Source organism: Psittacula echo, assembly GCF_963264785.1.
Source record: "Psittacula echo genome assembly, chromosome: 26".
Classification (NCBI taxonomy): domain Eukaryota; kingdom Metazoa; phylum Chordata; class Aves; order Psittaciformes; family Psittacidae; genus Psittacula; species Psittacula echo.
In genome coordinates this window covers 3,120,549-3,143,335 of record NC_137761.1, presented here as the reverse complement: position 1 = coordinate 3,143,335, position 22,787 = coordinate 3,120,549, and the positions used below count along the sequence as shown (strand labels likewise).

Here is a 22,787-nt window from a genome sequence, read left to right as displayed (position 1 = left end):
GGATCAGTGATCCTGGAAGCCCTCGTGTGCTAAATCCCATCACTGCTGCTGGAACCGGAGGGCTAAGGGGAGCCGGGGCGAGGAGGGGGGGGAACCCATGTAGAGAACGTTAAACTGATCCCTGTGAAATATCAGGTTAAACCCCCAGCGTGGTCGGAGCCGTGTTTGGGGTAAATTATCCTCGTTTTGGCTTTATCCATCACCCAGATGAGGTTTTGGTGCTGTGATGCCGATGCGGGAACAAGAATCCCATCTGCCTCGTGGCTTAACTGTGCGTGCCCCAAAACGGGGAGGGGAGGTGGTGTTATTTCCCACCAGGTTTTCCTTGGGATGCAGGGAAAATGAGCTCAGGTTGAAAGCCCCAGGCTGCCGTTTATTGGGGTTTATTTTAGGGGAAAACTGGCGGGCTTGACTTGGGGGGAAGCACAGGATCCCCCCGACCCTCGCTGAGGTCAGAGCAGAGCAATAACTGCCTTTGAAAAGCACTTCGGGGTTTTAGTAGCTTAAAGAGAAACTTCAGCCTCCCGAAGCGAGTCCAAAATCAGGTTTAAATGGATGGAGCTTTCAGAGCTGTGCCTCTCCTAAATGCCCGTTACCGGTTGCTCAGTCCCGGTGCCACCCTCTCGTTCTGCAAACAAGCATTAAATGTCATTTACCTGGGCTTTAAGACTTTGCTGTTTGAAATCACCCTGCTGGGAGAGAGGTTCCCGAATCCCGGTGCTGGGAAGCCTCTGGCATTGCACGACCTGGGATATTGCGTTTATTCCCCCTAAAATCTGTGCCGACAGAAGCTGGGTTAAGATCGCGACGGGGGGAGAGACAGCAAGGGCACAAAGCAAAGGGAGTGCAAAAGCATCTTGCGCTGGCGGGTCAGTGCCAAGGGGTGATCCTGGGGCAGCCGGGTGGCACCAAGGGGTGCGAGGATCAAACTGAGGTGCTGGAACGGATGCCCAAGGGACCAGGCGTCTCATGCGCTTTGTGGTTTCCTCTCGTTGCGAGAGCAAAGTAAAAGCAGGAGAGTCCCGGATCGTGCCCATGGGTCCTGGGGGAGCAGCAGCAAAAAGCAGCAGCAATTTCTCTCCTTATCAAAAGAGATTTGTCCATCCTGAAACGCTTCGATTTGGGCTTAAAACTCCTCAAAAGTTGCCCAAAAGTTGGCAAACGGCAGGAGCCTGTTCAAAGGTGAAATAATGGGGTGTGATCCAGCGGGGATGAACAAACCCAGGAGGCAAAGGCAACCGCCTGCACTCCGGTGATGGGTTTAGGTTAGGAATAGCTTTTGATCGAATTGGGAAGGTATTGATAGGATCAAAAATGTGCGAGGTTGTGTCCTGGTCCCAATAAATGTGGTTAAACAGTGACTGCGGGGAAAAGGGATAAATCTAAAGGCAGCCAAAACCTCTCTCTGGTTGCAGCGTTTCCTATCAGAACCGTGCTTTAAATTGCAATAAATATCGTATATAATAATTGCAATATTTAATCTCTGCGGCTCTAAATGTAGGAGCCGTGTTTAGGCACGAATAAAATCACGAAACTCAATGAAATGAATAGGATCAAGAGGAAAGCTTCAACTCCCGAAAGCATTTCTCGTTTCCCAGGATTTCCAGCCCTTCTGTATCCCGACGAGCTGATGGTGCATTCAAAAGAGGGATGAATTCGATTTAGTATCATTATTCCTTAAGGCTTCAAGGGGTTTTTTTGGTGGGTGCAAATGTCGGGATACGGGGGGGGGTACAGGTTGGACACCTTCTGTGGGTGCTGCGGGGATGGAGCGGGACGTCTCTGTAGTCCCACGCACACACTTGGGCTGTTTTCCATTGCTTTACGATTAGCCCCAAATTGCAGCGAATGACAGATTGGGGGGGGGGGGGGGAAAGCAATTCAATTAATTTGTAATCTTACATTTCATTATAAAATGCTCTGGGGGGGGGGGGAGGGATCGTAACCGCCCGTTCCCCCCCCCCCCCCCCAAAGCAGATTAGAAAAGAGGCTATTTTTAATTCAATTACTTGTGGGGCATTTGCTGGGGTGACCGCGATCGTGATGGGTGAAGCGAACGCACCTCAAGAGAGGTAACGCGCACCCCAAGTTAAGCCCTCTCCCCTTTGCCCCCCCCCCCCCCCGGCTGCTCCTGGGGCTTCGAGGGACACCGGGCTCGCAACAGGCGATTTGGAGCGAGGAATTCGTTTGCGAGGAGGGCTCTGGAGAGAGCGGGCAGGTCCGAGGGGGATGCGCGGGCGCTGAATTGGGTTTAAGCCGAGTTACAGCGCAAAACCCGCAGCAAAGGGGGCATTTGTGGCAGGCACACACTGAAATACCGCTCCCGGCTTTAGCACCTCGGTTAAAGCCCAGAACCTGGCTCGTCCCTCGGTTTAAAGCATCCTTTGGCATTCCTGGTGGCTTCTCCCCCGGAGGAGCGTTCCCGAGTGGGGTTCGTCCCCCCCTCAGCCTCCTCCCACTGCCGTCCGCGGCTGGGGGTGAGGGAAAGCCCCGAGTCCCCCCCAAATCCCCACTTTTTTCCCCCAAGTTTCCCCTTCGTTTTCTTCTGTTTCTCCCATCAAAGCGGCAAAAAAAAACCCTCCTCGAATGGACTCAATTGATCCTTTTGGATTTTTAACTCTACAAATCGTTAAAGGCGAATTATCCTCTTAAATCCCAAAGGGAAAAATTGGGGGGGGGGGGGGGGGAAGACTGTGTGTTCCTGGGGCTGCTCCCAGCTCGGGGATGGGGAGAATCCAACGCTCAGACAAAGCCGTCGTTACTCGGGATTTGTCGGGTCGAGGATCCCGGTTTAAGGCTGGTCCTAAATGCAATTCCTTCACTTTGCTTTCGAATGGAGTAAACGAAAAAGTACTTTTTCTTCCGGGAAGGGGGAGTGAAATTTAAAGGAAAAGATGGGATTTTAGCTGCGGTGTTATTACTGCCGCTTATATTTGTTCCTTTCTCGAACGCGCAACGTTCGGGAAGTGTTTGAACACACTCAAATGTCCGCATTTAATTCGAACTTATCCTGCTAAAATCTCGCGTTTTCCATGAATATGGAAAATTTGAGATTCATTCCCATTTTTTTACAAAGAAATCCCCCAAAATAATCTTCCCCGGGATTTTTTTGGCAGGCTCCTGAGCTGGTGGGAGCCGCTTTAGCTCCATTGTGTCGCATCATCCCGAGCTATTTCCTATTATTCTGAGGAATTTGGATTGATTCTTTCTTGGGAACGAAATATATTTTTTTCCTTTTGATTAAAAAAAAAAAAAAAAAAAGGGATTAAAATGAAAAACCTTTCAGGAAAATGATAAAAATAAAAGCGTGCGTTTTGAGGTTCATTCCATGTAAAATCCCTATTGTGGGGCTTTCAACTTAGGTCAGTCCTGCTTAAAACTCGTTTTGATGGACAAACCAGCCTTGAACCTCTCAGGTAGAAAAAGATTCCTCAGTTCTGGAGCTGCTGGAATTGTCCTGGATGTGATTAAAGCCAAAGGATAACAACAGAGGCGAGTTCGCACTTCTAAAGGCTAAATAGGGGCTGTGCTCCGAGGCATTCCCAACCAGCGTGGCTTGTGCACGGAAGCAATCGCTGCTCCAGGTCTTCCCTGTCGCAATGGAGCCGTTTCAGTCTCAAACACTTTTGTTTCTCGATAAGAAAAGGAGGGGGGGGGGGGGGGGGGAGAGAAGAGAGAGAAAAACAAGATCCAAACCCACCGGGTTTTGAGAAGGCTTCTTGGGAAAATGCACTGGGAATTCAGCCGGGTCCTCACTCCAGCTGGAATTAGAATGAGGAAAATAGGTGGGGTTAAGAAAAATATGTGGGATTTAGGAAAAATACGTGGTTTTTAGGAAAAATACATGGGTTTTATGACAAAATCCATGTGTTTTATTGCACACAAAGGGGTTTTCAAAGGGATGGGTGATGGGGTTACCCGCTCCCCTGGGATGCTGCCCCTCTGGGGTGGAACTTGGCTTCCCTCTGCTCCATTGGGATTTGAACCAAACTTTGGGCCCTCATTTCCCAGCTGGTTGGGTTTTCATTGGGAAAGCTTTGGGCAAAGGATCCAATTGCCAATGGATCCCTGTTTCCCTTGGCGCAAACGGGGCTCCGGTGCCCGTTGGTGGGTGAGGAAGCAGCAGAACCATTGCGGCCATGGATGAAGAGGGTGCAAACGCCTTTGTCCCGAGGCTGGAGGATGCTCGATGAGGTCCCTTGATAGCGTTTACTTCCACGGCGAAGGTGGAGGTGTCCTTAAAAGCCTCCCTGGATGCCCAGCCCCGCGCGTGGTCCCGGCGGCCACCATTGTGCTCCGCTCGGCCTTTTGTCAGCCCCCTTTTCTGTGTCAATCAGGGGGCTTTTGTCGGGCCCCAGACATGTTGTATCCACACACGCACACAAATGTCCCCCGTGCCTTGGAATTGGCCTTGGGATTGGCGGTGTGGCCCTGGGGCTGTGTCCCGCCGGGGGCTCTGGCACTGTTCCTTCTCTTTCTCCATTGCTTTAAGCCGTTTTCCGTCCGTTTTCCCCCGTATTTCTCAATGCTTGGCTCATTCCTGAAGTTGCTCCTGGAAAACACGTTTGGTGATGGCAGAGAAACCGCAACCGAGGCGCGGCGGACACCCTCAGCACCATCGCATCTCTTCCTATGCTCCTCTCCATGGGCCCCCAGCCCCATCTCGTACCTCAAGGCACCTTGGGGCTGACCCCCACCCAGCCCACCCCTCATAGCATTGTCCCTCACAGCCCTTTTGCCCCATGCCCACCACCCCACGTCATGGTAGACCTGGCCTCCCAGCAACCCCTCAGGCCTTGATGGCGCCCGCAGGCCCTGGCAGCACCGACAGGCCCTGATGGCCTCATAGACATGGCGGGGGGGAAGCGAAGGACCAGGGAGGAGGCAGGAGGATGGCGGGGAGGAGGCAGGAGCCCAACATGGCCACGGGCTCTGGCAGCGCCCGCCTCCCCGGGCGGGCATCGACAAAATGGCGGCGGCGGCTCCCAAATGGCGGCGGGGAAGGCGGCGGCGCGGTGCCAGGGCGGCTCCGGAGGGCACAATGACTGGCACATAACGGCCCCTGGGCTATGGCGGTGCCAGCTGGAGCCCCCCCCCTGCCCTCCCTCCTTCCCTCCGCCTTGGCACGGGCAGGCGGCCCCGCCATGGCGGCCTCTGAGGAGGATTAAGGCCGCAGTTGTGTCTCCCTCTTTCTTTCCCCCTCAGTGGCTGAGAACAGGAAACGTGAACCTATGGAGACTTAATTGACTTGCAAATTAATCGGGTGTCCCTGCGCCTGATAATTAGTGCTAACGAGTTTTACACCCCCCCACCCCCCCCCCCCGCCCTTGGCTTTCTCCTCCTCCTCTTTAGTTTAAAGGGGGCTCTTTTCCCTTTCTTCTCCTTCTCCTTCTTCCCCCTCTCCTTCCCCTCCATGGCCCCCGCCATGGCGTGGGGATGGCACCGGCTTTGGGGGCGAAGGCGCTCGGCAGCGTGGCCGCCCCGCTCCGGCCCCATCGCCTGCTTCCCGCATCTCGGTGCCGGGCTCCAGTGAAGGCAGCTGGGAGAAGGGAGCCATGGAGGGGTTGGGACACTGGGAATGGGGCCGCTTGGGGTCCATGGCATCGCTTGGGGGGTGGCTGCAGCCGGACCCGAGCTTCCCAAATGGCCAGGAAATGGGTTTAATGGCAGCTATTCCCAAAGGAAGCGAAGGTCGGGGGGTGTTTTCCATGGCCTTCCCTTTTCCTCTGGCGTTATCCCTTTGTACAAGGGAGAAAAGGCGTTTCTGCTGAAGGACATTGGGAATTGGCTGTTGTGGCTTTGTCCCGAAGCCGGGATGCTGCAGGGGATGGAGAATGGTGATGCCGATGTGGGAAACAGAGGAAAAGTAGGGATTGGCGCTCAGTTTCGAAGCCAGGAGCGGGTTCAGGCCGATGGGAGGGGTTGGGTTGGTGATCGTCAATGGGAATACACAGGTTTGGGATATATGGAGGTGTTTTACAAGGATTGTTCCCTGTCAGCAGCAAACAACCCCTCCATGACGTTGTTCCGGTGCTTGTGCTGAGGGCTGGTAACAACCCCCCCCCCAAAACACCTTCATTTGGGTCATATCAGTGAACTTTTGCTGTGCCTCTCGTGTCCAGTGCGACCATCCCATGCAAATAATGGAAGGGTTTGCATCCAATGGTCGCGTTTCCACTGCAATTCAACCCAAAACGCTACCCTGGAATTCTTCCGGAATTTCCTCATGGAGAATTTGGTGTGCCTTCCCTTTTGTTAGGAGAAAAGGTGTCACTGGGGGGGAATGCTTCGGGATGCAGGGGCACTCGCTGAGCCCTGGGTGGATGGGGGCTGCATCCTTCCAATGCCAGGCGAGAGGTAAGCCAGGATCCAGAGCAGCCTATGCCAGACCCTGCTTTGTCCACCCTCCCCATTCCCAGCCACCAGTCAGGCTGTGGATAGGCTCATATGGAATATCCAACCTTCCCATTGCTCCCCTCCAACCACGAGGCGCTTCTCCCTCGGGTGCGCATCCATTGATGGTTAAAGGGATCCTTCCCTTTGCCAATGCTGCTGGTGCCTGACACAATTGATGAGCCCTTCCCCTGCTCTCATCCCAGGTTCACTCGGTGCCTCCTCTCGTTTTCCAGCTCGGGAGCTGCTGCTTCCCATTCCATGGAGTCTATACAGGCGCCCTGGGCTCCGCGCTCATGAACCGGCTCTGTTTGCTTTGCCGCCACTTAATTGCACACAAACTCCCGGCTGCCGGCACACAGGGGCTCTTTGTTCCTGCAAGAATCACTTGCCCTTCGGGGTCACCGTGGCCATGCCCTGCTGTCCCCGAGGCTCACCCCTTCATGTCACTCTGATCCCGGTGGGATACGGGGCTGGTTGCTGCGAGGAGGAAGCGGGAAGGAATCGGAGCAGGCATTGGCACAGCCTTCTGGGTCAGGCTCCTTGAAGTAATGTAATGATTAGCAGTGATTGGTGAGCCTTATGGCTGGGGAAGGTGAAGGAGATGCTCGGGGTGGATTAACCCCTGTCAGACCTGGATAAGAGGGTTCCCAGGTTAAACACGAGCTCAGTGCTCTGCAAATGGGTCTTTTTCACCAGGATGCTTTGCCATGGATGCTCTGGCATCAGCATCCCAATCCCTATTCCTGCTCCCCAGGGCCCACATCCTTCCAAAGGGAGGTTGGGCTTAACTGCCCTGAATTAACCCCCCTGTTTAGAGCCCCTGAGCCCCCAAGTGCCACATGAACCTGGGTTCCCACTCCCAAGTTGCTCAGGAGCATCCATAACACCTTTGTTGGGCTTTGGTCCCTCCAACAGGTCCCATCTCTCTGGTGCTGGCTGTGATGCGCACCCCATGGCGCGCAGGGGTCCTGGGTGACAGTAGGTGCTGCTCGGAGCCAAGCAGAGGGGAGCGCTGCCCTCCCAAGCTCCCCAGGGTGGCAGAGGATGGGCAGAGGGCCCGGGATGGATGGATGCTCCTCATCCCGGCGCATGGAATCTCGCAGGCCAGACGCTGCCTGGAGGCGCATTCCCAGATTCCCAATCCCGCGCACCTGGTCCTCCGTCAATGCAGCCACTTGGGCTAAATGTGGGTCATTGTAGGAGGGTGCAGGCACTCGAGCCTCAATTGCCCGCTGATTGGGGTGGCTGAGAGCATCACCACCGAAAGCTGGGGGGGGAAGGCATTAAGAATGCCAGTTCTGCCGCCGCAGCCCTCGCCCCCTTGTTATTTGCCTCTTTGTGTCTTAATTTGCCCCATTATTATTAGTTTAGAAAAGGGCCTTTTCTCCACCCCCTCCCTCTTGAAGACACTCCTGAGCCCGATGGGAAAACGGCAAGGAATAATTATGGAAAACATCAGTGGAGAGAGGGCCATCTGAGAGGGATTAAAGGATTACAATTAAAACTCATTTTAGGGAGGGGATGGGACATCAGCGTTTCCATTCTTCCCCCTCCTCCCCTTTCCCTAAACCCCCTCCAGGCGATCTGGGTCGAAGTTGATTAAATGGCAAATTCCCGCTTGGAGGGAAAAGAACAACGAATTAAAACTGAGGAAAAGGAGGAAAATCAACCCCAACCCCAAAATGAAGGGAAAAGGAGGTCACTGGGAATGGCTGGAAGTCTGGAGGCGGCTGGGAATGAGGCGGACAAAGCACCCACTGCTAATAGCAGGTTCCTGGTGGTGGGAGCATCTCCCGCCTGCCTGGACCGAGGGCTCTCCTCCAGGAGCTCACTTGAGTTGGAGCTCAAGTGATGCTGAAGGGACCTCTCCTCCTTGTCCATCAGGACGCAAAGGGCTCTTCCCATTCCCGTTCCTCCTCTGGTGGGGAGAATCCTGACAGGGCTCCCGAGGATGGGAGCAGCTCCTCGTGTCCTTAAAATTCAGGGAATTTGAAGTGGGCAGCTGGGTTTTGAACTGCTGGGAAAGGCGGCATGCACAGAGCGGGCTGCTGTGGGGAGCCGACATTCCATAGGGAAATGCACCCCAAGCTACAGGGAACAAACCCAAGGAGAATTGCTGGCCGCTTCAGCTGATGGCTATGAAGCCGGGAACGGGGGATTTCCCTTTATAAGCTTTGGGAATGCAGGTCTGGAGCAGAGAGGAGCTTCCATCTTCTGCATCCTCCCGGTTTTCCAGCCACAGGGCTCGGGATGCAGCCGCAGCCTCCCTCCTTTCGCCTGGCAGAGCCGGGCACCCATCACGTGGCCGTGCACGTGGGCACACGCACTCATCATGTGAGATTCCAGAGTGTCTCATATTGGGAGAGCTGCAAAAAGCTTTAACGGAAGGGAAACTCCCCCTTCCACCTCCCCCCCCCCCCCCATCCATCCCATTTTCTTTCCTCTCCTTTTGTTTCTGGTTTCCGGATCCATGCGGCAAAGCAAAGCGTGGGGAGAAGAAAGAGCCTGAAGAGAGCTGGCATCTGGCAGGGAAAAGAACAAGCCGGCAGAGCAGGGCTTTGCTAGGCAGGAGCAGGGAATGCGGATGCTTCACAGGGCCCTCGGCCTCTCCGGCAGCTTCCTGAACCCAGGAAAACTCAGGTTCTAAGCACAGGGCAGGCTCTCCGTTGGGTATAAACTGGCCCAGGGCTCCCTGGTTACCAGCAGCCCATCAGCTTCGTGGGCATCTCTCCCATGGTCTATCATGAGCATCCCATCCCCTGTGGTCCTTCCCTAAGGATGTGCTTCCAGCACAGCAGCAAGGGTGTGCAGTAACACAGCCGCATCCCGTGCTCTGTTTGCCAAGGAGAGGAGGCCGAGGGGCGGGTTGAAGGGATGCAAGCAGCTCACTTCCCTCCGCGATGTCCCTTTCACAGTCGGGGCCGGGAGATGCTGGAATATATTTCATTCCTGGTTTTTCCCTTCTGTCCCGACCAGAAAGCGGCCTTTGCATAGAGAGCCAATGCAGATAATGTTAATGAGGTAAATTAATTAGGACCAAGATGCAGTGTTTTCCCCCGGAGGAGGAAATAGAGTAAACGGCCGCTCTGTGAGCTGTTTGTTCAGCCAGGGGGGCCGCAGCAGAATAGCGGTGTCAAAGACGCTGCCCATTTCCAAGGTCCTTGTGTCCCTCCTGCGCCGCCCTCCAAAGGGAACAAAACTGTGTTGATGGCAAAACCTCAGCAGGAGCCGCTGGGCTCAGGGGCACAGGGAAGCCAAGTGGAAAAGGTGCCAGGTTTCCGAGCGCCTGGAGGGAACAGCCTTTGGTCTCCGGCGTTTCAATGGGCCGGGGAAAGCAAATCAGCCCTTTCAAGGCCAATCACGCTGGGGACAATGTGCTGTTGGCAGCAGGGCAGGGGGAAAGGGACTGGGTGGCCATGGCAAGGGGAAAGGGAGCAAAGCTACCCCAGAGCTCCTGCTCCATCCAGCCCACCTCCTCGGAACCCTGGACCTCTCTAGCTTGACACATTGGGAATAACCCAAGGAGGATGCTGATGAGGGGGAGATGGGGTACCCAGGGGTGTTTCTCCCTCTGTTTTGGGTTGGCTTCTCCCCCAGCTTGTATGAAGAAGTGAAGTGAAGGAGCGCGCTGCTTCCTGCTCCTTCGGTGCCACGGCTTTCCATTCATTCCACTCTGAAAGCCAGCAACCAGGAGAGCCGAGCCCATCCCAGTGTCATTCCCGAGCACAGGGTGGGATTGAGTGGGCCAGCGCCCTCGCTGACGGGATGGATGGGTGCTGTTGTAGCTCGGGCTATTCCCATGCAGGGTTCTCCCAGCCCAGCCCTCTGCCCACAGCACCATCTCCCGTCGGCATCGCTCCGGCTCGCAGGGGCAGTGCATCCTGGGAATTTCCTTCCCCAGCGCCAGAATGCCTTCACCCCAAGGCTGAGCCCTTCCATCGTCATGGTGCGCTCCCCCTCCCCAGCACTGACCAAAGGCAGGATGAAAGCGCTGGGCTGTTTCTCCCTCTTTCTTTCTCCTTTAATGGCGTTTCATTAGCCTCCAAATCAGACAGGCCGAACAATGGGGTTCTGTCAGCGATGGGCTTGCGTGCTGATTTCATCTCCTCTCTCATCCGTATGCAAACCAGGCTCCAGCAGGCTTTGGCCACGCCATGGAAACCGAGGTGCAGGCCCGGAATGGGGGTTCTCGGAGTGAGAAATCTCCTCTCTGCTTTTTCCCATTTGCATAATGCAACTTTTCTTCCCCCCAGACACTGAGGCGCTTTGTTTATAGAGAGCCGAGAGAAAGGGGGATGCTGGGGGACAGAGGAGGGGGGAAGCGCCCGGTGGGAGTGGGGAAGAGGAGGGCAGCTCCCGGCTAAAGGAGAACACGCAGAGAAAAGCACTGGGGGGGACTGGAAGGGAATTTCTATGAGGATGGGGACGGGGAAACGGGGCTGTTCCCTGCGAGCCTGGGACCCGCGCGCTCCTTTGGCCTCTCGGTGCCAGCCCGAAGGGTGCCGGGGGGACTTGGCGCGGCTGCGGATCCAGCTGGGAGCCGGGAGCTGCGCTGCGGTAAAGCCGCCTGCCAGGAGAATGCCCCCCAGAGGAAGCAGGAGCCTTTTCAAGCCCGGCACGAAAACACCTCAAAGGGGTTTGTGCTGCCAGCCCCATAGAACTTCGACTGCAAAACTGCCCGGGCCCCATGAGCCGGCCTCAGGGTGCGCTTGAGCCCAGAGCAGCAGCTCAGGGAGGGGATCCTGCCCCTCTGCTGCGTGAAGGGGACACCTCAGAGCAGCTCCAGTGCCTAAAGGGGCTGCAGGAAACCTGGAGTGGGGCTTGGGATGCAGGGATGCAGGGACAGGACAAGGGGAATGGCTTTAACCTGCCAGAGGGGGGATGGAGATGGGATCTTAGGCAGGAGCTCTTCCCTGGGAGGGTGGTAGGGCCCTGAGATGGGTTGAATGGAGATGGTTTGGATGCCCATCCCTGGCAGTGCTCAAGGCCAGGTTGGACACAGAGGCTTGGAGCACACTGCTCTAGTGGGAGGTGACCCTGCCCATGGAGCTGGAGGAGCTTTAGGGTCCCTTCATCCCAAACCATTCCAGGATTGCACAGAGGGTTTCACCACCTTAAAACATGGCAAACCCACGTAGGGAAGCAGGAGGAGGAAGGGATCAGGCAGTCCAGGTCCCACCGGTGCCTGAGGTCTCTTGGGGTTATTGGATGCGAGTTACTTCCCACCTTGTACCTCTCCTTGTGCAGACTGGTGACCTGGTTCTCTTTCGCGGACCAGTTTGACATCAGATCCCTCATCTCTGATGGCTTCACCTCCTGGAAGCAAAGCCTGCTTAATCCCAGCTTTGTCTTGTTCGACAGGGGTTTGATGTCTGAATTGGATGGATGCACGTTTAATAGCAATAATGACAATAAGAGTGATGAAAAGCATTAATCAGTGATGGGTGACAGGCATGAAACCTGCAGTTAAAGGTATTTTAGGGGATGTAAAAATCCCTGCCCATGATTTGCAAATGTGGGGCAGGCAGCAAGGGGGGTATCTGGGGGGCTTTAAGGTGCTTTGTTGCAAGGTGGATACACAAATATCACCAAATGCGATGGATGCTCCAAAGTTAGGGTCTGGATTCAGCAGACCAAAGTCCTGCAGGATGGGCTGGTGGAGCCATGGGCAGGAGCCCCAGTGATTCCCAGGCTCCTGCCTGCACATGGAAACTGCAGAGATTTAGGCTGGAATTGGTCCCTTCTTTGTGCTGTTTGTGCTTTGGGGCCCTGGGTGCACAAGGGACCAGACTTTACTCCATCCCCTTTAAGATTCATCTTGGATAATCTACACAACATCAACTGTTCGATCCCTTCCTGTGGGCAGGAACACTCGGCAGTCTCATCCCAGCATCCCATGATTACGGTGTTCTGGGACGGCTGGAAAAGTGAAGGGAAAAGATGAGGATTATGGTGGAACTCCACAGAGCCCCCTTACCAGTGGTAATCCCCACCTTGCCATCATCTCAGGTGCAGTGGTACCTTTGTGGAGTAGCTCTGCATCCCTGAGGTACCGCATAGAGCAGCAGGAATGCTGTAGAAGGGATGAAGAGGAGGGGTTGAGGTGTCTGATTCGGGGCTTTTTCTCTCTGTTTTCAGTCTGGTTTCTGCAGAAAATGAGATTTTGGTGCTCACAAGGATGCTTCTGTCCCAGGAGCTTCCGCAATGGGACATCTTCAGCTCCATTTGGCTCAGCGTCAGGGTTTGATGCCCAGGCGGTGGGAAGCGCTTTGGGGTTTCAGTTGTATTTGCTTTTAGGGAGCTCCTTTCTCCTCTTGGCTCCCAAAAGCAGCTTTTACTTCAAGACAAAAGCCCAGCGAAGGGCTGAGACCCTTCCCTTTGGCGAGGGACAGGAGCTGGGCTCTGCATGCTGGAGGTTTGCCAGGGTGCAATCTGCGAAGGGCTGCTGGAGCATCAGAGCATCTCCTGCCCAAATGGTTTCTGAAGGAGCCTTGAACCTGCTCAAGCATCGTGGCCATGGTGGCACCTTTGAGCAGTGCCATGAGAGGAAGGAAGAGGCTGATTCAAACACCTCATCTGGGGTGTGAAGCACTTTGGGGGTGGCCCATGCCGGCTTGGAAAGGAGCAGTGGGTCGGCTCCTGTCGGAGCAGGGATAGCGCTTCCTAGCATCCCTCCAGGCTCGCCTCTGGCCCGTTGGTCATGCCAATTTGTCACCAAGCTGCGATTTCAATTAGAGCCCTAAAGGAAGGGTCAGGGGTTAGGCAAACACAGCACTAAAGGCCACTCGCCTGGAGGGCTTCCCCGCGCCCGCTGGTGCCGGCCCCTCACTTTACACAGTCCCCACTGGCCCGGCTGAGGGCTGGCATTGTTCCCCGCGCCATTCAACAGGCTCTCTGTCAATAAGCTCGACCTCTCGGCTCTCCGGGATGTTCCCACCTCCTCTTCCTCCTTTTCCCACCGGTTCAGGCTTCGCGCCCATGGATGTGCTGAGGGTGAGGGCAGGGATGGGAGCAGGGAGGCCGCAGAGGAGCAGTCAGAGCAGCATCGAATCCCAGCCTGGTTTGGGTTGCAAGGAGCTTAAAGCTCCTCCAGCTCCAACCCCTGCCACGGGCAAGGACACCCTTCCATTAGAGCAGCTTGCTCCAAGCCCGTGTCCAACCTGGCCTACTCATTATTACTCCCTGCCCTTTGGGCTTTTATATCTGAGGGTGGTTCCCAGCTACAAACATCACCACAGGCTTCATCCATCCTCTCCCCATCTCCTCCTTTCACAGCCATTCGCTATCACTCCCAGGAGCATCCCACCATGGTTCGCTGCTCATCACCACTTGGGTTGCAGGGACGCAGCAGCCCCAAGCCCTGTTGTCGCTCCTCATTACCCAACCAACCCTGGGCTGCATCCCTGCTGGCACCTCCATCCTCCTGGACACGATCCCGCTGTTTGGGAGGCGTGAAGGAAGCTTCCTGCTGGGTTTGGATGGTGGGACCGCTCCCTGCACACCAGTTGTGCCGGGCAGCGTTGCATACGAGCTGTGCTTGAACCTGCAGAGCTGAGGAGGCTGTTTGAGCCTCAAGATAAATGGATATCGTGGAGCAAGTGGCAATTAGTGCGGGTAAAGAGCCCCTCAGTGCCTGTCCCTGACAGAACACCTTTGTTCCAGGCCCTCCGCTTCCTATCCCGATTGTAAATAAACTTGACTCCCAGTTTTCCCGGCGCCTTTGTTCCCTCTTTGTCAGGGTGGATTCTTCTTTGAACCCAGAAGAAGGAGCCGATTGTTCACCCATGGGGAGATGCAGCCTTTGAGGTGCTGCCCGGGGCAGCGTTACCCCCTCTCACCCCGAACCGGGTGCTGGCAGCAGCCACCGATGGAGCCACCCATGTGCCAGCACGGCAGGGATTTTAATTGCTGTGTCCCCACCGATGATGCCTCGTTACGGAGCAGGCGATGGATGGAGCCTCAAATGGGGCTTTGTGAGTGCAGTGGATGGAAGGCGGTGGGGGTTGGCAGAGGGGCTGAGCTCTGCCCCCCAACATTTGGGGTCAGGGAGGCAGTTTGGGGACTCTGGAATGACCCCAGTGCAGGGATTCGTCTCTAATTCACACCATGTCCTCCCTGTCCAAAACCAGCGGGATCGTGTCCAGGAGGATGGAGGTGCCAGCAGGGATGCAGCCCAGGGTTGGTTGGGTAATGAGGAGCGACAACGGGGCTTGGGGCTGCTGCATCCCTGCAACCCAAGTGGTGATGAGCAGCGAACCATGGTGGGATGCTCCTGGGAGTGATAGCGAATGGCTGTGAAAGGAGAAATTGGGGAGAGGATGGATGAAGCCTGTGGTGATGTTTGTGGCTGGGAACCACCCTCAGATATAAAAGCCCAAAGGGCAGGGCATAGTAATGAATAAAAGCACATGGGGAGAAGCAGGCCAGGTTGGACACAGGGGCTTGGAGCAAGCTGCTCTAATGGAAGGTGTCCCTGCCTGTGGCAGGGTTGGAACTGGATGAGCTTTAAGCTCCCTCCCAACCCAACCCATTCCATGATTCCCTCTTCAGTGCCATGAGCAGCAGCTCTGCCATGGCTCAGTGCTGCTCTTCCCAACGGTGCTAGTGATGGGAAGCCATTGGGTGCTGCTCTTTGTTTGGTACAGAGCCGGTTGGGCCCCTTCTCCTCTCCTGAGCCTTCCCCCTCCCATATGGCGCCCATTAATAGACGTGTGTGCACCAGCCTCGTCTGACAGGAGCTTTCCAGGTGTCACTGGGATAACGATTCACACCCTCCGGAAGGTGGGAAAGATGATTAGTTGGCTCTCTCTCAACAGCACCAGCATCAGCTGTTCCTGAGGGATGTGTAAGGACACGTACGCCGGGAGCTGGGAGAGCCCAGCCTTTGTCCTGCCTCTAATTCCAATGGACTCTCAGGCACCTCTTTGTGTGCCTTAGTTTCCCCAGCTGCACCAGGGAGATGCTGTGATTGCTCTGCCTTGCGAACCCCCCTTTGGAGCAGCTGATTGAGCTCCTGCATTAGCAGGAGGTGATTTAAGCAGGTCTCTTGGCAGCTGGGCTGCCACAGGAGAGGCCAAAGGGAGCTGTTTGAGCCGGGGCTCTCTGGGGACCGGGCTGCCAAGGGCAAGGGAGAACAGGAACCAAATGAAGCCCTGGAAGCAGGGATGCGGTGGGGAGCATCCGGAGCGGGTCCTGCAGCGTGGGGAAGGGCTCCCTGGTGCCAGCGTGGCACAGGCAGGGCTGGCTCCATGCAGGTGTGTCTGTGCCCTCCCCTGCCCCATCCTGCTTTTCCTGCTGATGTGTTTGCAATAAGGACTTGTTCCGCAGGCAGGTCCCGGCATCCCTGAGCCTGACTCACACAGAGCCCGAACCCAGCCCTTGGGAGGGGGCAGAATGGGATCTCCAGCCCTTTCCACCTCTTAAATACTGAACATTTTGTCTCTTTCTTGCTGGAGAGAGGAGCAAACCAGGAAAACGGGGCTAAAATGAGCTTTAGTGTGGTCCTGGAGGGGACCCTGCCCCTCTGCTCTGCTCTGCGAGGCCCCCCTGCAGCACTGGGTGCAGCTCTGGTGGCCCCAGCATAAGGACATGGAGCTGTTGGATCACATCCGGATGAGCAGGGGCTGGAGCAGCTCTGTGTGGAGCCAGGCTGGGAACATTGAGGCTGCTCAGCCTGGAGAAGAGAAGCTGCTTGGAGGGCTCAGAGCAGCCTCCAGTGTCTGCAGGGGGCTACAAGGATGCTGGCGAGGGGCCTCCATCTGGGACCGTCTCCTGGTCCATCTCCCCACATCAGGCTGTGATCTGAGGATAAACCCTGCTGGGAGAAGTGGGGAAACTGAGGCAGGAGCAGGGCCTGGCCCCCAAACCCCCCTCGAAGCAGCAGAAACACGAAGGTTGGCTTCTCACCCGAGCTGCTCCCGGGCTGCCATCATCACCCAGCCACCATCACGCCCCAGCCCGGGCCGGGCCGGGCCCCTTGGCGCTGTGGGCAGAGCTGGTGGGGCCGGTGGGATTATCTGCTTTCGCTGCACCATCTGTTCACCAAACTGCCATCATTATGTTCAACTGGGGAGGAAAACGGCCCCTACAGAGAAGCAATTTGTTCGCTGACTGAACCTTTCAGGCTCGCGCCATCGGCACCCACCCCAGCTCTCGGCTCGCTTAAACGCTGCTGGGAGAGCAAACTGGTGTTGCTGGGCAATGGGAGCAGCACTGGGAGGGCGCAGGGCTGCCCTAATCCCGTTACAAACCAGAGGGGCCGGGGATGGGCACAGGGAGGAAGAGGAGGAGCGAGGTCCGTTTCATCCTCGAGCCCTGGGTCTGGGGGTCTCGCAATGACCCCACTGGAGGGGCTTTTCTTCCCATCGCAGTGGGGTGCTTTTGGGATGGGCTGGGAGGAGATCGGGAAGGGGCAAGGGGAGGGCTGAGGGGGAGGTCGGAGGAGGTGGTGTGGGGCTGGGGGTGACCGTGAGCCTGGCACCCCCTTGCTAGGGCACCGCTCCTGCTTCTCGCATCCCTCCTCCGCCCCATGGAGCCGTGTGTGCCATGGGGATGTGGGGCTGGGGTCTCTGCACACAGAACCTTGCCCAATGGCTGCAGTGGGAGCGGGATGGCACCTCATGGCCCTGTGTTTTGGCATGGGAATTCAGTGGCACCAAAGCATCTCTGGTTTGGGTGGTCTCAGGGGGAGAAGGTTTGGATTTGCTCTGTGGGGCAATGCGGGCAAATCCTGAAGCTACAAAATCTCTGTGTTTTAATCGTTGTGTGCGGAAGTGTCCATAGGAAGCCTTTTCTGTGGAGCCGGGTACCACAGCACGGCCCCTGTCATCGCCTTCCTCTCCTTGGAAAGCAGTAGATGGGGAAACCGAGGCACAAAGCAGAGAGGGGAAGTGGCTGAGGTGTCCCTGGAACGAGCTGGTCGCTCCCACAGCAGCACCCGGATCCCCGCAGCATCTCTTCACCCTGCAAAGGCCTGGGGGGCACCCGACTGTGCCCAAAACAGGCCCAGGAGCTGGCTCCCACATCGGGACAAGCGTGGCTGGCTCCGGAGCAGCCCATTGGGAAACCCAGGCTGGCAGAAGCTGCCCAGCCCTGCTGATGCCGGCAGAGGGTTCAACCGGTGGTGCTGGACCTCACTGTGGCCTCCTTAGACCAAGGTGCTGGTGCCCGGCTCCTTTCTGTGCTCACATCCATCCTCATCCACCTGCACCAAGGAGAGACACGGAGGGAAACGAGCCCTGCTCGGGGTAACTCAGGACGGGACGGGAGGGACCCGGGGGGCTTCACGAAGCTCTCCCACCCTGAACGCTGCTGCACCCCTCAGAACCCCGCTCTCTCCCAGCTTTACCTCCGTGTCCTGCAGGTACCGGATGGCCGGGGCGCTTCTCAGCCCTTTCATCCGCAGGACGGCTCCTGAGGATGCCGAAAGCCGCGGTCCTGAGCGGGGGGAGCGGCCCCGGCCCGGCTCCTCTGCCCGGGCTTCCCCTGACATCTAGCGGCAGCACCGAGCGCAGCGCCGGGGCCGCTTCCCTCCCTCCCCGGCCCCCCCAGGCACAGCTCACCCGTGAGGCAGCCCCCGAGCGCGGCCAGCAGCAGCGAGAGGAGCAGGGCGCTGAGCTGGAGCAGAGCCTGCTCCGTGCGGGTCCGGCTGCCCACGGCCACCAGCGGGAACACGAGCTCCAGCCTGGGCACCAGGGACAGGGATTTGGGAGCTGAGGAGCGGGGCTGGGGCAGCCTGGAGAGGGAAAGGCTCCAGGAGACCTTAGGGCAGTGCTGGAGCCTGGAGAGGGGCTTGGGACAAGGGATGGAGGGGCAGGACAAGGGGAATGGCTTTAACCTGCCAGAGGGGAGATGGAGATGGGATCTGAAGCAAGAGCTCTTCCCTGGGAAAGTGATGGGACACGGGGATGGGTTGAAGGGTTCAAGGCCAGGTTGGACACAGGGGCTTGGAGCAACCTGGATGGTGTCCCTGCCCGTGGGATTGGAGCTGGAGGAGCTTTAAGGTCCTTTCCAGCACAACCCATTCCATGCTCTGCTTCTATGCTGGTTTGGCCCTCCTCACCTGCCACCGTAGGCATCTGCAGTGGCCACTGCTGCCAGCAGCGCTCCCAGCAAGGCGCCCAGCACCCCGGGCAGCCCATGGACGTTGTGGACCCCACACGTGTCCTGGATGTTGAGCCTGGAACACAGGAAGGGCTGCGGAGAGCACAGGGAACAGGCGGGACTCAGCTGGGGGATGCTGGGTCCCTGCCCTGGGACCGGTGTCCTCGGTCCTCCCAAGGCCGCTCACCGTGAGGAACCTGAAGCCAAGTGGAGGGATCAGACCAGCCAGGAACCCTGCGATGAGAGCCCCAAAGGGGGTGACCAGCATCTCCCCAGCCATACCCATCACGGCCGCACCAGCCACGGTGGCATCCTGGATCTGGACCTGATGGAGCAGGACATGGGCAGAGGAATGGCTTGTGGAGGACATCAGTGTGGGGCTGGGGGGATTTGGGGCTTCCTTGGGCTTCAAACTGGGTCTTAGCATCCCCTTGTGCCCTGGGTGTATTCATGATCATGGACTTGGGTTTGTGTCAGGAGAGGACCCACCATGCGCAGGGTGCTCTCCTCGTAGAGCACAGGCGAGAGGACGAAGGTGGCCATGGTGCTCGCTGCCATTGAGAAGTAGGTGTTGAGCACTGCCCAGGGCTCAGCACTGCCATGGGCGGTGGTGGCGGAGGTGAAGCTGGGCCAGAAGATCCACAGGCAGATGGTTCCTGTGGGGAAGGGGAAGAAGCAGGTTTGGATGTTGGGGTTGATCCAGGCTTCTTCCTGGTGCCAAGAGATGCAAGCGGCCTCAGCTCCCAGCATGGGAGGTTCAGGCTGGCCAATGGGGACCAGCTTGGTCCTGGAGAGGGTGATGCAGCCCCAGGACAGGTCCCCAGGGAGGAGGAGAGCCTCTGCCCTTGATGGTTTGCAGACTCTTGCTCAAAGCCACGCTGGCCTAATGGTCCTTCCACCATCACGTGCTCCGAATTGGAGCTCCGTACCGACCACAGCCAAGGCATCCGGCTGGGGCCCTGTGTCCTGCTGCTCTTCCCACCGGTCCCCATGGGGCTGGCGCAGGATCCGGGATACCAGCAAGCCAAAATAAGCTCCGAAGGTGTGGACGGTGACGGAGCCGCCGCTGTCGCTCACCTGCTGAGCACAGCAAACACGGTGCAGGGAGGGGGATTGGCTCCATAGGCAAGGCAGGGCTTGTCCCCACGGCAGTGACTCACCCCCAGGAGGCTGAGCAGGATGTACTCATTGAGGGTGAAGAGGGTGACTCCCAGCAGGGTCAGCAGCAGCATCTGCACAGGGTTCACCCTGCCCAGCACAGCTCTGGTGGAGATGAGGGCGGCTGCAGCACCGAAGTCAGCACGGACCATGCTGGGAAGGACAAGGAAGAAGGTGTGGGGCTGGCGGGGCCGGGAGCTGAGCCCACAGCATAGGGCCCGCATCCAACTGCTCCAAGGGGCAGCGCGAGCCTTGCGATGCTGGTGGCAAAGCGCAGTGTTGTGGTACCCGGCGCCCACGGAAACCCTCCTCATCCGCCGCCGGAGCGAAGCTCGGGTTGTACAGAGGAGGGAGCTCGTGTGCCAGGGCTGGAGCAGGGATGCTCGAGGAACAGGGACGCAGCAGCTCCCTCCCGCCTCACCTCTGAGCTCCCATGTGGATCTTGCCGTTCCGGAACTGGTGCAGGAAGCCCTGGAGCAGCAGAGCCCACTGGATGGCAAAGGCCACCACCAGGATGCTGATGGCCACTCTGCCCGGTCCATAAGGGCTGAGGAAGGCCACCAGGAAGCCAAAGCCAAGAAGAGTTTGGAGGTGGACATCCCGGAACCCTGGAGGAGGAGAGGCAGCAGGATGGGTCTGAAGGCAGCAGGGGCAGGCAGCCGCCCTCCTGCCCGCTGGTCGCCATGAAGGGGTTCAGACACCCCCTGTTCTAACAGGCTTTGGGGGCCCAAAGGCTTCAGCTGAGCCCCTCAGGTTGTGCTGGCTCTGGGCCACCCCCTTCACGACAGGCTCACTCTGTACCCCCAAGACCTCTTGGGGTGTCCAAGATCCATCTGCACCCCGTTACAGCAGTGTGAAGGTGGGGCTGAGACCTCGGCGGCTCAGGGCTCCCAGGATGGAGGATGCTGGGTCCCAACTCCATGGCACCACCAAGAGCAGAGGCTCCGGCTCCAGCCCTCGGCTCTGCCACAGCCCCAGCCCGCAGCACGGCCCTCGCCAGCCCTCCAGGAGTGACTCATTCCCCTTCCCCATCCCGTTGGCGTCAGGGCATGACCCCAGCCCGACGCCGCTCCTCTGAGCTCATTCCTTGGCCTGGAGCTGTGCAAAGGAGGCACTCGAGTCCCTTCCCAGCTGCACGCGGGGTTTCACATCTCCTCCTGCTCTTCCTGGCACACAACCCCCCCGGCGTGCTCCATCTCCCCCATCCCACCCCAAACCCCTTTGTTCCCCCCATGCCCAACCTTGGCAAGGCTGAAACCTGGGATACCCCCAGGCACAGCTCCCCCTGCACCCGCATCCCACCCTGCCCCTCGCACCCAGCCCCGGCAGCCACTGGTGCAAGGAGGGAACCTGGTTCTCCCTTGGGCTTCGATGCCCTTTGCACCCCTGGGCTGTGCTGGGAGCTCTGTCCCGTCCCTCCCCTGTGCCAGAGCCGTGAGTCACTGTGTGGGGTGGGGTGAAACCGGGGGAACCTGCCTGCTCCAGCTCCTGTTCCTGTTCTTGCTCCTACTCCTGCTCCTGCCCCTGCTCCTGCTCCTGCCCCTGCTCCTGCCCCTGCCCCTGCTCCTGCTCCTGTTCCTGTTCCTGTTCCTGTTCCTGCTCCTACCCCTGTTCCTATTCCTGCTCCTGTTCCTGCTCCTGCTCCTGTTCCTGTTCCTGTTCCTGCCCCTGCTCCTGTTCCTGTTCCTGCCCCTGCTCCTGCCCCTGCTCCTGCCCTTGCTCCTGTTCCTGCCCTTGCTCCTGTTCCTGCCCCTGCTCCTGTTCCTGCCCCTGCCCCTGTTCCTGCCCCTGCCCCTGTTCCTGCCCCTGCCCCTGTTCCTGCCCTTGCTCCTGCCCCTGTCCCTGTTCCTGCCCCTTCTCCTGTTTCTGCTCCTGTTCCTGCTCCTGCTCCTGCTCTGCTCCATTCCCCTCCCTCGGTACCTTTCCAACCCTTTCCTCGGAAAGGCCTCAGCTCCTCATTCCCCAGCTCAGGATGGGCTGTGCAGGAGGATGCTCCTGATGGGCTGGACCAAAAGAGCCAAATCCTCTGTGAAAGGAGGGTTTGGGCACTGCAAGATCCAGCAGGTCCATAGGATGCTCGACTGCCCCATCCCTGGCAGTGTTCAAAGCCAGATTGGACACAGGGGCTTGAAGCATCCTGCTCTAGTGGAAGGGGTCCCTGCCAGCGGCAAGGACTTGGAGCTGGATGAGCTTTAAGCTCCCTTCCCACCCAAACCATTCCATGATTCTATGAAATCTCCCCGTTCTGAGCCTGGCTTTGTCCAACATGCAGGAATCCCTTGCAATGTGCCTTCATTCCACCCCGCGACCCCTCCTGGGTGAGATGCACCGGTCCCACAGCCCTGTTCCTTGATATTCCCCCTGCAGAGCTGGATGCGGTGGCAGCTTGGGCTGAGCAGTGCCTGGGAGAGCTGGAGCCGGGGCTGGGGTACTCACGGGGCGGCTGCAATCCCGAATCCTGGCTTCTCCAGCTGCAGTTGAGGGGCTGGGAGCAGAGCCCGGGGCTGCTCTCGGGGCTGAAGCGCACAAAGGCAGCGAAGAGGAGGATGGTGAAGGTTTGGAGGAGGAAGCAGAGCCCGGAGAGCCGGAGCCTGGAGGTGGCGCCGGGCTCGGGCATGTTGTGGGGCAGGAAAACCCCCCAGATCCAGTGGGAAGAGGAGGGAAACGGAGCTGGGGCCTCAAACCCCGCCCTGCCCTGCCCCGGTGCTTCCCACGCCTGGAGCTGCCAACACGGAAACCCCGGCACCGGTTGTGCCCCATCCGGACACTGAGCCGGGGGCTGCCGGGGCTGGGTGCGAGGGGCAGGGTGGGATGCGGGTGCGGGGGGAGCTGTGCCTGGGGGTGTCCCAGCTTTCAGCCTTGCCAAGGTTGGGCATGGGGGGAGCAAGGGGGTTTGGGGTGGGATGGAGGAGATGGAGCACGCCGGGGGGGTTGTGTGCCAGGAAGAGCAGGAGGAGATGTGAAACCCCGCGTGCAGCTGGGAAGGGACTCGAGTGCCTCCTTTGCACAGCTCCAGGCCAAGGAATGAGCTCAGAGGAGCGGCGTCGGGCTGGGGTCATGCCCTGACGCCAACGGGATGGGGAAGGGGAATGAGTCACTCCTGGAGGGCTGGCGAGGGCCGTGCTGCGGGC

At 58.1% G+C, this 22,787-nt stretch overlaps 1 protein-coding gene across 1 annotated transcript; it reads right to left on the bottom strand.

Moving 5' to 3' along the window:
* Positions 1–6,590: 6,590 nt before the first annotated feature.
* RHBG (Rh family B glycoprotein) lies at positions 6,591–22,273 on the bottom strand (the record flags this gene model as incomplete). Its single annotated transcript, XM_080634897.1, has 14 exons — positions 6,591–6,718; positions 7,346–7,663; positions 11,616–11,768; positions 13,186–13,383; positions 17,584–17,599; positions 17,696–17,808; positions 17,958–18,079; positions 18,458–18,591; positions 18,686–18,823; positions 18,988–19,154; positions 19,428–19,575; positions 19,659–19,809; positions 20,078–20,264; positions 22,093–22,273. 14 exons carry the CDS (start codon positions 22,271–22,273, stop codon positions 6,591–6,593), a joined length of 2,154 nt encoding a protein of 717 aa, XP_080491023.1.
* Between the last annotated feature and the right edge of the window lie 514 nt (positions 22,274–22,787).